Below are 14,992 nucleotides of genomic sequence, written 5' to 3' on the forward strand. Positions count from 1 at the left end.
TTATGGCTGTAAATTTGACACTAGCAAGGCAACTTTCTCCATGAACCTGAACCATGCCAACTATGTTCTGAGAATACCATTAAAATTCCCCTTCTGGTAATGTGAAATGTGGCCCTTAGATCCGAGTGAGTTCAAAAGACAGAGTAAGACTAATAAATGGAAAACCCAAAAGAGAATGAAAACACCCAGGTTGTTCTGCTTTTAAGAATAAGAGTGTTACTGATAAAACCAGCTCACATTTTAATAACAAATAAGAACTCAACTTTTTTTAAGCTGAATTTTAATGAGTAAAAATAAATCCCTCACAGATGAAGTTTACATAATGACCTATGGCTGAAAATGAAGTTCTAATTTTTCTTGCTCACATGATTTTTTTCCCTTCTCTGTTCTGATTTCTCTCAGTTGAGCTTTTATAACAGAAAAAAACAACTGGTATTTCTCCTCATGCCCCCTTATCTCACTCTAATAAAAAGCAGGAAAAAAACAGATTAAAACAACTGTATTAAACGTTCACTTTTGTGTTATCAGATGCACTTCATTCATTCCAGGGCAGTCAGAGAGAAAAAAAACAGGCAGGTTGGTTTTTAAGCTGTCTCACATTGACACTCCCAGCTATGCCAGGAGTGCCCGCTGCTTGGTTAGCAATACTCAGTCTGGAAAGTGGCCCCAAAGGTGTGCGTGGCCGCGGCTCGCTCAGCAGAGCCTGCCCTGGGCTCCTTCCCCAGGGCAGCCCCCACGCGCTGCAGCTGGATGTAGAAGGGCTGCTATCAGCTCCCGGCTGAGCAAGCAGGCGAGGAGCGAGCGCTCGCCGCGACGGGTCTTTACTGTGTGGTGACAAGTTTCACAATCATGCTGATGATCCGTGACCCTCGAGGACAGGTGCACAGATCTATGCTTGGGTTTTTTATCTTATCCTGGAGGAGCTGGTCAAGTTCACAACGAAGTTCCTTTACTAATTCAGCCACCTAAAATGAAAGTTGCGATGTAAGCAGTGCTTGGACCACCAGGGGAGGAAATGTGGTTAAAGGAAATTCTCCAGTTGTGATGATCATTGTTCTAGGTCTCTGCTATTAATTCCATGGGGGGAGAAAGAAACACTTTTTTTCCCTCTAAAAGTGCTTCTAAAGTTTCTTGATGCAATTATAGGAACATACAGCTCTGTAGTGTACTAACTGGGGACCATTATAAAAAGGCTCCTCTGTCACATCTCACTTAAAGAATTAAGATTAAATCCAAAAATGGCTTTTATGCAGTGTTCTGCATGTTAAAGCTTGGTCAGCTTTTACAGTTAGCTCCGAGAGGAGAAGCAGGAAAATGGAGAATTAAAAATGGTGGACATTAAACCAAAAAATCTCTTTAACTTTGGAATTTTTATGCATTGGTTGGTGAGGAGGTGGGGTGGGAGACAGCACCACATTGCTTGTGCTGGTGCAGCGCCACTGTGGACGTCTTACCAACATCTGTCTGGCTCCCCCTCCACTGTGTGGTGGCCCTGGAGTAGACACTCTGATCTAATCACACAGGCTCATGCCATGCACCAGAGTGAACGGTTCAGGGGATTCAGGCCTTAGAGGCCATGACATTCTTCAGTGACAGGAACCGGTTTAGAAGAAGAGGTGTGCTTTCAGGAAAGCAGCATTCCGTCTCCACTTTTGGGCAGTATGTGCTGCATGGACATGAGGCAGGAGCTACAGCCATCCTATACCAGGGGCCAGTCAGGCTTTTGTCGTTAAACAGTTGAATCAAACCAACCCTGCCTGGCCCTCCTGACCTGTACTGTCCCATGTGGCTAATCTGATGGCACATGAAATGTGCCTGGTCTAAACTGAGATGTACTGTGATTATAAAATACATACCAGATTTTGAAGACTTAGTATGAAAAAGAATATAAAAATCTCAATTTTTTATATTGATTACATGATATAATGAAAACTTTTTAATGTTTTATGCTATATAAAATATTAAAATTACGCTATATAAAATACATTAAAATTAATTTCACCTATTTTTTAAAATGTGGCTACTAGAAAAATTATTAGGTATGTGCACATATATTTTTCCTAGACAGTGCTGCTTTAGACTTTAAAGGGAATTCATTGGTGTATTTCACTGTAATGTTTGAATTGGTATTTCTGCCCCCTGCAGTAGAAGATTAGAAGATTTCCAACAGATGCAAATGTTAAAATTTTTTCTTGAATATACTCTCCCTTAAATGTTTTCTCGAGATTCCATATACTAATTTGAGACCTGAGAATAAAAACATTTAGACCCATTATCTTTTTTTTTTTTAAATGGTGGCTGTGGAATCAGGGTAATTTTTACTTACTTCTGCTCATCTGTGTTTTCTTTGAATCTATATTTCTATTACAGAAGGCTCCAACACCTCACTCACAGCTTCTGTCCTTTACACCACTGTCCTGGGCTTTCCCTCCCAGTGCACTTCTTCAGCTCTTACCACAGCTCCACCCTGGCCTTACTTCAGCCTCAGTCTTGCTCAGTGTTCCCTGCACACGCGTCATTCACTCTAACTCAGCCCTGTTGTCCTTATTCTCTGAATGAATGCCCTGTACTCCATATTATCAGAGCCCCATCCCTTACCTGATGGGAAGCGGCTGCAAAGCGGATCCAACCATCATCCAAGGAAACAACAAACTCTCCCTTTTGGAGCTGCACATTCACCTGGCCTCCTCCAAACAAGACCAGTGGGTACACAGACACCATGCTGCAGTCTCGGATGAACACGCGACTCGTTTTGATCTTCTCGTGGTACACCAGGTAGGGACTGTCAAAGCGTCTGACCTGGAACATGACAGTGATGTCACTGGCGACATACGCAGAATCCCACCAGCCCTGGGGATTTACCTGTCACCTGTCCAATGACCCCCCGGATGACCGTCAGCCTGTACCTTCCCCTCAGCTCTAGCCTTGTACTCGCAGCTGCCTACTGGATGTCTGCACCTGGACAGCTAACAAGTATCTTGGACTGCTTATGTTCAAGGGAACTCTCCATTTTCCCATGCTTGTCGGGTTCACTATCTCAGTGAGTGAGACTGCCATTCACCCAGTTGCTCAAGCCCCAAAGTTAGAAGCATCCTTGATTGCTTTCTCTCCCTCACTCTAGCTCTATCATCACTAAGTCCTGATGGTTCTATTTTCAAAATACACCGTGAACTGACATAGTCTCTCCACTTCTAGTCACCACCTTGTACAAACCATCATCTCATACAGACCACTGCAGTGGCTTCCTATGTACTTGCCCCTTTGCATCCTCACAGTTTCTTTTCCATACAGTGGCCACAGTGACCTTTTAAAAACCAGTTAGGGCTCAAAACCCTCCAGAGATTTCCCAAGGGTAAAATCTTAGATCTTTACTGTGGACTGCAAGGTCCTACACGACCTGATCCCTGCCTGCTCATCCCAACTCTTCTGTCACCGCCACCCCTAACCTTCCCCCTCATTTGCACTGGTTGCCTTCTTGCATTTGCCGGAACACACCAAATGTGCTCTCATCTCATGGTCTTTGCATTTATTTCCCCGGCATGGAATGTTTTCTTTTTAGATACCTGCATGACTTGCCCTTTACTTCATTTAGGACCTGTCCAATTATTTCTCCTCAGAGTTCTTCCCTGACCACACTATATAAAACAGCTCCTCTTGGGAGGGGGAGGGACAAATTAGGAATATGAGATTAATAGATACCACTGTATATAAAAGATAACAAGGATTTACTGTATAGCACAGGGAACTATAGTCAACATACGTAGTAACCTATAACATAAATGAATCTGAAGGTATATACCTTATTTACAGTATTGTGTTAATTTCAACTATAGTTAAAAAAAAAAAACCCTCTCCTGTCACTCTCAATATCATATGGTTTTATTTTCTAACATCTGTCATTAACCTGAGATTGTTTACTTATTTCTTGCCTGTCTTCCCCTCTAGAACGTAAGCTCCCTGAGGGCAGAGACCATGTCTCCCTGGCTCATCTGCTGTCCTCCATGGCCTACAACAGTGCTTGGCACAGAGGTGGTGACAGGTACTGACTGGATGCATGGAGGACTTAGATTTACTGCAGAAATGTCATGGTAAACTCAGGAGAGGAGTGGAGATAACTTGGGCCCCTGGTTGCTAAGTATACATGCAGTGGACAGGGCAGATGATCTCCTAGTCTTCAGACTCTGCTGAGCTTAAGGAGATGTTTTTCATGCTTTGTTGATACTTCATTTAGTAGTTCCAGGGGTTGACCAGCCCTCACACTTCAAACTCTCTAAATTCTCTTTTCCTCCATCTCTTTATCAAGATGAAACTTTGTTGAACATCTGCCTTCATGCTGGCGAGGCACTGTGCTAGACATTGAGAATGTGGAAATGAAAAAAATTCAATTCCTGTCTTCAGGAATTTGAAAAGTCTATGAATGAGACATACCATAAACCATAAAAGAATGTGATAAATGTAACAGTAGAAAAACGCATACTATACAGTGGTGGAACAGGAGTAAGGAGCAACTTGGAGAGGAGCACTGGGCTTGAAGGATAAGGAGCCTGCTGGGGAATGAGAATGCCACTCCAGGCACAGAGAACAGTGCGTCCTGTGTCACGGCTCGGGGAGATACTGTCGGAGGTCTGGTGTTGCCTGGCGCATAAGGAATGACAGAGGGACCTGGGGCAGGGGGACGTGGTCTAAGAAGGGGAGCGATGTGAAAGGTTATAGGAGAGTTTACAGTAGACTCCACATACAAAGACTCCACAGATGAAGAGTTTTAAACAACGGTATGACATGAACAAAGGTGTGTTTTGTAGAGGTGGGCTTCCCTCATGACTCAGACGGTAAAGAATCTGCCTGCAGTGCAGGAGACCTGGGGTCCAAAAGACCCCTGGAGAAGGGAATGGCAGCCCACTCCAGTATTCTTGCCTGGAGAATTCCATGGACAGAAGAGCCTGGTGGGCTAAGAGCCTGCGGTCCAAGAGGCCGCAAAGAGGTGGACATGACTGAGTGACTAACACTCATGACATGATCAGAGGTGTGCTTCGTAAAGGTGACTCTGGAAGCAGCAGTATAAAGGGTCAGAGAGCAAGCACTGGAAGTAAGATTAGTACTTCAGGCAAGAGACAGATGTCTGGGGTCTGAACTGAGGAAATGGCAGCAGGGACAAGAGAAGTGGGCAAATCTGAGATATGTCAAAAAGGTGGAATTGTTGGGACCTGGTGACCAATTAGATTAGCATCAGGAGAAAAGAAGCAGGGTTTATGTGACTCCAGGGTTTCAATTTGGTACCATTTCACCAAGAGAGGGAACAGAGAGGAGTGAATTCAGAGATGATGAGTTTGGTTTTGCAGCTTTTGAGTTTGAGGCGACAAAAAGGCACCCAGATGGTGATTTCTAGCAAGAAGTCAGAGAAAAAACCAAGGACGAGAGACATCTGGAGTTTGTGTCAACATGTAGGTGGCAGTTAGAACTACGATGGTGTGCTCTGGTGGTTCAGGAAGATTATGTGCCCGGCAGTAAGAACATAAGGACAGGGACAGAACCATGATTTCAGAGCAAGGGAGGAGAATCTAGTAAAGGAGCTAGAAGGGGATGATCAGAGAGACAGAAGTGATATTTCAGAAGCAAAAAACATTAAAGATAGTGTCAAGAGGTAGGGAGGTCAGCAGTGTCATATACTACATGAGTCAAGAATGATGAGAAGCCGGAATTTGTTCCCAAGATTTGACAACTTTCAAGTTATTCACGACTTCTGATGAATTTAGTGGGGTGATGGGAGCAGAAGCTGCCCAGCAAGAGGCTGAAGGAAGAGTGAGAGCGGAGAAGGCTGGATCAGAGTATAGGTCAAGGCCTCTTAAGGCACAGATGGAGGCACAGGATTACATCACAACCTCTTAAGTCACTTCTGCAAAGAAATAATTTTGTACCTGAAAGCAGGCTTAATAGTTCAATTTCTAGCACATCTGTGCTTATTCAACCTTTCCCAAGTCAGCACCTAAGGACAGCAAGTGATAGAACAAAGTCTGGGTGAATTAAGGGACTGTTTCTCACCCCAGGACCTGCCACATGTAAAAACAGCTGACCCTTGAACAAACAGGCTTTGAACCATGTGGATCCACTTACACTCGGATCTTTTCAGTAGCTAGTACTACAGTACTACACAATCTGTGTTGGCTGAATCTGTGGACGTGGAAGCTGACTGTAATTTTACCCAGCCATCCTGACCTGATAGTTCACCGATGAAGGGTGAATGTGTACGTATCCATCGTTCTTGGTGACAAACTTCAACTCATCTGATTTTGGCTGCATTCTGACAGCTCCAGTACTGGTCTTCTGAAATTTCCCCTCTGGGCTTTTCACCTAAACAATACATAGTTATAAGAAAAAATAGATATATGTATTTCCATTGTAGGGTATATTCAGACACAAAACCAATCTTGTTTGAATGCCTTTGCTGTGTCTTCCCTCTTGGTTTCCTTTTGAAAGCAGTATAAGCATGCTTGCTTTGTTTCTCTAACCATGAAGAAGTGTGGATATGAGCGCAGTAGTCCTGGGTGAGTAGTCCATGGGGGGAAACCATGCTGATGTTTCAGGTGTGCCCTGAGTATCGGGGAAAGAGACCTGCTGGCAACACCGGCCAGGAGTCCGCTGACACTTCCAATACCAGTCCAGTACTTCCAAATGAATTTTTCAAAACAGTAATAAAAAAGAAAATAAACTCTATGAATGAATAGATTGTTTCACTTGAAACAACTGAAAAGCTTATGTGCACACACATACCCCATATTTACTGTAGAAAGTAACAGTACTGCGTAACACAGGGAACAATATTCAATATCTTATAATAACCTATAATGGAAAATAGTCTGAAAAAATATATATAACTGAATCACTGTTCTACACCCAAAACACAATACTGTTAATCAACTATACTTCAATAAAATATATATATATACACTAGCAAAAATCTCTTGTAATCTCATGATTAAGAAATAACTATTTGAGAAACACTTTAGTTTTCTATTAGATTTTTATAATATAGAAATGGAGGCAAACGAATGATATAAAATACATACCAAAACTAATATAGGATCATTTTCCATATTTTCCTAAAACATAATTCTAAATTAGCACCTCACTGTAATGACATATAATAATTTAACCAATAAATTCCCTATTATTAGAGTTTTAGATCATTCATTCTAGTGCTATTTATAATTGCAAACATTCTCCTAGCTGTATCTTTACATAAATATGCAATTATTTTCTAATAATAAATCCTTAGAAACAAAACTGCTATCTAGAAAGGGTGTATCAATTTATACTCTTACCAAGAGTAGAAACATTCATTTAAAAAAAATTGTCAAATCACAATCACCCAAAGTCCACAGTTTACATTAGGGTTCACTTTTGTTGTTGTATATTCCAAGGGTTTGGACAAGTGTGATACGTATCTATCATTATGGTATCATGCACAGTATTTTTACTGCCCTAAAAATCTTCTGTGTTCTGCTTATTCATCCCATCCACCCCTGATGTTTTAATTGTCTCCATCGCTTTTACTTTAAAAAAATCATTTGGAGAAGTTGCAAATGGTTTCAAAAGCATGCAAGCACTAAGCAAAACTAAGCCATAAATAAATCGACAGATGTCAACTGAGTATGTAACAAAAAGTTAAATGAGACGTGCTTCAGTACTCTAACAAATTCACATTCTAAGTTTGACAGGGACGAAATAATCAAACCTCAAATAAAAGTCCAACAGTCCATTCAGGAATGGTTTCCAGAAGAGATCACAGATGTCCCATGGCAAAGCACTGACTTGATTTTGTTCTTATCTAATTTTAGTCCAGAGTAGACGGCATAATGGGAGTTGTAGCAGAATCAAATTTCGACCTAAGCCTAGGTTAGTTATGCACAGACTGGCTGACAGTGACATTTATGCCCATTTTGATTTCTGGAATGTCATGTCAGAAGGATTAAAAAGGCACCTTCTTTTATATAATGAATGTGTTCTTGAAGATTCTATATCTAAACACATTTGGGGAATTGAAGGATTGAAAATATAAACTAAGTTTAAAAGGCTGTGTGTGTGTGTATCTTTAGATGATTAATGTGAGTGTCTTAACATGTCTCTTGGCTACAAATCCAACAAACAAGAAGTGGGAGGACCAGGAAAACATTCTGTTACCTGCACTACATTCGGATACAGAGCAGCACACAGCATTGCTGATATCAACTTGGGGTTCTCAGCGTTTGAGTTTGCCTGTGAGAGAAATACAGCGTTAATCTTACAAATAATGTGGCTATTTCCGTCTGTGCCTTGGAATTTACTATTGTATTTCTTTTGACTTCTATCTTAAAAGCATCTGAAAAATGGACTACATTCACACAGGATCCATTCCAAGAAGCCCACAATTACTTTCAAGATCTCTGCAAAGCAGTTATAAAGACAGTGTTCCTAAGGATCAGTGGAGAGAAAGATTCTGGTTTGTGAGATGTTCAGAATTTCCAGAAAGTATTAACTGCACTGAGAGTGACATCAGGTTCATCTTGAATTGTTCTTCCTACAGTTAAATATAAAACTATCCTTGGTTTGAAAAAGGCTGGTCTGATTAAGAAGACATTATTGGAAAGTCTGCTCTATCTCTGATGGACTCACCAAAAATAAATGTAAATAAAAAACAGCAGAAGCAACAAGCAGCAGAAAAACCCTTGTTTTTATGAGTGTTAGTTGACATTTGTGGAAAGAAGAAAATCAAGAATGCCACTAACCTATTGCTCCTAGGGCTTAAGTGAAGAAGGCCTACGGGTATTCCTCGGGTAATAGATTAAGTATATGATCATTAAAGAGAAATAAGAGCTAACTGCATACATTTTACCTCTTCTCCTGTGGCATCCAATATACCATCTCCTCCTCCTTGGGCCCTTTTCTCAATTTCCCTTGCTCGGAGTCCCTCCTTAACAAAGCCTATGTCCGATAACAGTTCAGTGAACTGTCTTTTCAGGCTTGCCATTTCCTGAAACAAGTGGAGAAAGTCTTTAAGCAGAGACACTGACACATTAAAGGCAAGAATGACTACAAAAATGAATTACTTCAGTGGACAGTGGACTCATGGGTTTACCAGGCAAGTATGAAGAATATCTTGTCTGTTCATTCCCAGAAGGGCAGTTTTCATTTATACAAACCAGCAGACAGAGTAAAACTGTTACACAGAAATTCACAAATTTCAAAAAATCCAAAGATCATTTAATTGTAAATTATGTTTTAAAAAAAAATTAATTGGATTTTGCACAGGTCTGATTTTTTTCTGGCAACGCTTAGGACAGCCAGAAATGTAGTTTACTGTGTTTGGAACCCTAACTCAAGGTGCTGTGACCCTGTTCATTTCTCCTACTTCCTTTCTGCTGGGGTCCTTATAGTGCCTTCTCTGAGCTTAAAGTGGTTGGCATTCTCTCTCAATGGATGCAGAATACCCACCTCAGAAACCTTCCCTTTCTCTTACCCTGTGGACTTGCTGGCTCGCATTTTCCCCTGGGAATAGGAATACTATTAAGTGGTTTAGATTTACACACCCGTTCTGTAGCTGAGCACAAGTGTGAGAATGAAAAACACAAACCTCTTTTTGGCTTCTGTTCAAATACTGGCTATCAGACAACACAAAAGCAGATGATGCCAATCAAAGGAATGGAGAGCTAACCGATGGTACTCTGTCTCTGATGACAGTTTAAGTGTTTTCTTGGACTGTCTCAAGTACAGATGGATAACACGGCAAAAATACAACTGGGAATTCAAATATCCCAGAGTTGGTTTTTTTTTTTAATCTTTTTATTTTTTTTTCAGTTTTATTTATTTATTCATTTTTTTACTTTATGATATTGTATTGGTTTTGCCATACATTGACATGAATCCGCCATGGGTGTACATGTGTATTTCATGACAAGCTTTCACTGATATCTTATTAAACTAATTCTATACTCTAAGCTGGAATGTAGTGAAAAGAGGTAATGGATGAACCTCATAGATCACTGAAAAATCTAAATACAGCCTAAGGAAAAAGATTAAATTTAGTAAATATATATATATATAAATATAATTTAAAAGATATTTTTTACACTTAAAAGTCTTAAGGACTCAAGGAAATATTTATTATTGCACTTTACATATAAAATACCTTTAGACCAGTGGTTCTCAACCCTTGCAGCATATGAGAATGACTTGTTGAATTCACAACCAGGAGAATAAACAGATAGATGCTCAGGCCCTACCCCTAGAGATTCGGATGTAACTGGCCTGGGATGGAATTTGGGCATTTTGCATTTTTTTTAAAGCTTCCTCAGGTGAATCTAATGTGTGGCCATGATTGAAAATCACTGCTTTTGTTATACTTAGATTAAAGCCAGAGCCTCTGTCTTCTCCAAATGTCTCTTTGTAGTATACCTAAAGACAGAGAAGGAGGAAGGCAAATACTGGGATGGTTTTGAGGTCTCTTACTTCACTGTCAATAAACAAACTCATTCATTCATGCATTCAATGAATTTTACCAGGCATCAACTATGTTCTAAGTACTCTTCTAGAACTGAAGAAAACATAAAATGTCTGCTCTGACAGTTCTTATGGGGTAGAGAGGTAACTAGTTGTCAGGTATGAACATTAGTTTTGTGTTCTATTCCAAAACATCATCTAATATGGAAAGAAAGTCCTTCCACCTCCCTACCCTCAAAATTTGAGTGAAATGGAGGCTCTATAAATACATACACCGTTATTATTCTGGATTTTCATGCTACTATGGAAAGGGGCCCAAAATATTGTCACAACAGAAGACAGAGCCCTGTCTATTATTACACAGAAGATAATAAACCTTTCTCATGTACTCGTTATTGACATAGTAGCCTCTGATGGACAGAAGAATTAATAAAGAAAATCTGGTTCACTATTTGTTCTTCGGTTTTAGGGAGAAGGTAAGGGGCTTGGGGATGGTCATAGATCCCTTCAGACTCGATGAAAGCTATGTTCTCTTTGTCCAGGATAGTGCACATATGTGTAAGGGCGTGACTTTGCAAACAATTTCAGAGGGTTATGGATCCAGGTTAAGGATGTTTGGTAAAATCACTGAAAAAAGTGACTTCTAGTAAGCAGTAATCTTCAGAATGGCTACATTCCCATAGCCTCCATGTAAGTTAAACACAGATTCACTGAGAAAAGGAAAAACGGGTGAATTGAAAGGTTCAGCACAGAAGGCCTGATGTCATAGTTCAGGAGTCTGTTTTACACAGCTGGTGAAGCCAAGCATATTCCAAAAATAATATTTTCAATGTCCAGGTAGGACAAGCAAGATGCAGCTCCCTCTGGTGCACTACTACAGTAAATGAATGAAAACAAATTTCCACAGAAACAACTCACCTGAAGAACTCTTCCTGACAAGAAGTTTTGTCTGCAGTAATTATAACTTGCACGCATACCTTCTTTCATACTTAGTTGCCATCCCTAAATTTTGAAGAAAATCAAAATGTTATTCTGTCTTTAGTGCCAACTCTGGTAATAAACCTCAGCTATTAGCTTATATACTTACCTTATATGCTCGTAGAAGGGCCAGATAATCACTGTTTGCAAATGCAAATTCTAGCTTTTTCTGGTTAGCTTCCTCTTTTTTATCCCAGGGAGATACCTAAAGGAAGAAAGCCAGGTTTGAAGGACACATTTTATCCAAGGTTTCAAGTGGCACTTTGCTACCACTGAAGTCAGGTGCTTGGGAAGTGCGTCGTGTGGGTCAGAGTACAAAGTGGGTGACTGGTTAAAAGTAATTATGGTGGTTAAGTGCCAAGCCAACAGTCCTTATTGTCTGTGTGAGTCCGTCTGCCCACTCAAAATAACCTCTATTGGGTCTTTTACTTCCTAGTGGCAAGATGTCAAAGAGCTACTCATTCTAAAAGCTACATCTAAAATCCAAGATTCTGTTAACTGTGATGTCTTCATTTTACAGACTCTTTTTCATCTTTTATACTTAAGTCTCCCCTATTTCTATACCCATAATTCATCCTCTTAAAAATACAGGTTCTCCTTTTCCCTAGAAATTAGTGACATTAACTGAGAACCTAATTTTCACTGCCTTCTTTCACTATAATATACACATGTATCAATACAAGGTACACATGTATTAATACTAAAGATACCAGCATATTACACTGAGGCCCTAGTATCACACTGAAAGTCATTCTAAACGAACTATGGTGCTTCTTTCTAAATTTGTATATCTGCACACCTTTATAGCCAACACAATAATATTAAAATTTTATTTATTTCTACTTGAAAATAAAATTTCTTCTGTTTTAGGAAGGCTAGTGGGGAAAGGATTACATTTGGGAATTAACATTAGGCTTAACCCAGCAAAGGACGGGTGTTCAGTTTTGGCTAAGGGTGACACCAGTATTTCTAATGAACAATTTCTATATTCCAGTAAAAGAAAACAGCCAATGAGAGGTTATTTAGATTATGTGAGAATAGACACTGGAGGTCTTGCTCACATCAATACTGACCGTATGTTGCTGAGTAAGCTCCATCACCTAGTCTGGTCCTTGGTTTTGTTATCTGTTGTTAAATGAAGGGGCTGAACTAAGGTCTTTTTGTAGATCTGTGAGTTTACAATTCCATGAAGTATAACATTAAAACTGAAGAAAATTATTACATCTATCTATTCCCCTATCTATCTGAGATAAGCCCTGGTGAAAATAAAGGCAGAGTGACACTCTCCCCAATAACAGCTGAATATTCATTCTCAAGTCTACATGGGATACTTTCCAGGATAGAGCATATGCTTAGCCGTAAAACAGAGGTCATAATAAGTTTTAAAGGACTAAAATAATAAAAAGTATATTCTCTGATCACAACAGAATGAAATTAGAAGTCAATAACAGGAAAAAATTGGGAAACTCATAGATGCATGGACATTAAACAACACATGCCTAAATAACCAATGAGTCATAGAAGAACTGGAAAGGGAAATTAGAAAATACTTGAAATGAATGAAAATGAAGACACAACATACCAAAACTTATGGGATGCAGCTAAAGCCGTCCGTAGAAGAAAATTTATAGCTGTATATGTCTATATTAAAAAAGAAGAAAGATCTCAAATCAATAACCTAACCTTTCACTTTAAGACACTGGGAAATGAACTAAAACTGAAACAAATAGAAGAAAATAAATCACAGAAAGTAGTAAAATAGAGAACAGAAAAACAGTAGGGAAAAATCAATGAAAGCAAAAGCCAGTTCTCTGAAAAGATCAACAAAATTGATAAACCTTTAGGCAAGCTGATCAAGAAAAAAAGAGAGAAGGCTCAAATTACTAGAATCAGAAATGAAGAGGGACATTACTACCAAGCTCTCAGAAATAAAAAGGACTATAAAATACTGTGAATGTATATTAATAAGTTAGGTAATTTAGCTGAAATGGACAAATTCCTAGAAAAATGCAAATGACTCAAAAAGAAACAGATAATCTGAATACACCTGTAACAAGTGAAGAAGCTGAATTATTAAAAAAACTAACCACAAAGAAAAGCCCAGGTGACTTCACCACTGAATTATACCAAACATTTAAAGTATTAATTCCTCACAAAATCTTCCAAAAAAAAAAACAGTTGGCAAGAACACTTCCCAAATTATTATGTGGCCAGTATTACTCTGACAGCAAAGCCAGATAAAGACATCACAAGGAAGGAATACTACAGACCAGCATCTCTCATAAATATGATGTAAAAATCCTCAAAACACTAACAAAGAACAAAGTTGGAGGACTCATACTTCCTGATTTCAAAACTTACTACAAAACTATTCGAGTTTTGTATTTTGAATCAAGATAGTGTGAAACTGGCATAAGTAGACATATAATTCAATGGAATAGAATTGAGAATTCAGAAATAAAACCATGTATTTATGGTTAATTGATTTTTTACAAGATGCAAAGACCATCCAATGGGGAAGGAATAGCCTTTTTAACAAATGGTGATGGGACAACTGGATAGTCACATGCAGAAGAATGAAGCTGGACTCTTACTTCACATTATATACAAAAGCTAACTCAAAATGCAGCAAAAACCATAATGTAAAAGCTAAAACTACAGAACTTTTAGGAAAAAATATACAGATACATTTTCATTACTCTGGATTTGGCAATGAATTTTTAACCATTATAGCAACAGTTTGAGCAACAAAAAACTAAATAAACTGGAATTCATAAAAATAAAAACTTTTGTATTTCAAAGAACAGATCAAGAAAGTGAAAAAGGCAAACCACAGTACAGGAGAAAACATTTGCACATCACATATCTGTTAAGGAACTTATATCCAGAATATATAAAGAATGCTTAGAATTCAATAATAAAAGGACAAATAACCCAATTAAAAAATGGGCAAACTATCTGAATAGACATTTCTTGTCAGATATACAAATGGACAAGAAGAAAATGAAAATGTGTTTAATACCATTAGCCATTAAAGAAATACAGATCAAAGAGCACAAATTCACAGCATGTAGGATAGTTAAAAGAAAAAAGTCAGATAATAATGTTAGTAAGGATGTGGAGAAATTACAATCCTGATAATATGCTGGTGAAGTGTAAAATACAGCTACTCTAGAAGAGTCTAGAAGTTCCTCAGAAAGTTAAATAAACAGCTAGTATTTGACCAAATTATTTTACTCCTAGGTCTTACACCTAAGACAAATGAAAACATATGTTCACATAAAACTTGTACATGGAAGTTTATAGCCAAAGGTGGAAACAATCCCAAATGTCCTTCAAGTGCTGCATGGATAAACGAAATGTGGCACGCCCACACAAAGGAATATTACTTGGCCATAAAAGGAATGGAGTACTGATACATGCTATAACATAGATGAATCTTAAATTCATTATGCTAAGTGAAGAAGTATTATACTGTTTCATTAATATGAGATGTCCAGTAAGAGGCAAATCTATGAACACAGAAAGCCAGCTGGTGGTT

At 38.8% G+C, this 14,992-nt stretch overlaps 1 protein-coding gene across 4 annotated transcripts in view; it reads right to left on the minus strand.

Annotated features, from left to right (window-relative positions):
- Positions 1 to 408: 408 nt before the first annotated feature.
- Positions 409 to 14,992, minus strand: part of DHX57 (DExH-box helicase 57) — a 59,189-nt gene continuing 44,605 nt past the window's right edge. For 3 of the 4 annotated variants that reach the window (XM_043468368.1, XM_043468370.1, XM_043468367.1), the window contains exons 18-24: positions 11,561 to 11,656; positions 11,392 to 11,475; positions 8,870 to 9,007; positions 8,179 to 8,253; positions 6,214 to 6,348; positions 2,599 to 2,799; positions 409 to 965 (exon numbers count right to left, since the gene is read on the minus strand). In XM_043468368.1, the coding sequence (XP_043324303.1) occupies positions 822 to 965; positions 2,599 to 2,799; positions 6,214 to 6,348; positions 8,179 to 8,253; positions 8,870 to 9,007; positions 11,392 to 11,475; positions 11,561 to 11,656 (873 nt within the window). In that variant the 3' untranslated portion in view covers positions 409 to 821. The remainder of the gene's footprint in view (positions 966 to 2,598; positions 2,800 to 6,213; positions 6,349 to 8,178; positions 8,254 to 8,869; positions 9,008 to 11,391; positions 11,476 to 11,560; positions 11,657 to 14,992) is intronic. The other variant, XM_043468371.1, reaches the window with a different exon arrangement.

This window comes from Cervus canadensis, chromosome 5 (assembly GCF_019320065.1).
Source record: "Cervus canadensis isolate Bull #8, Minnesota chromosome 5, ASM1932006v1, whole genome shotgun sequence".
Classification (NCBI taxonomy): Eukaryota; Metazoa; Chordata; class Mammalia; order Artiodactyla; family Cervidae; genus Cervus; species Cervus canadensis.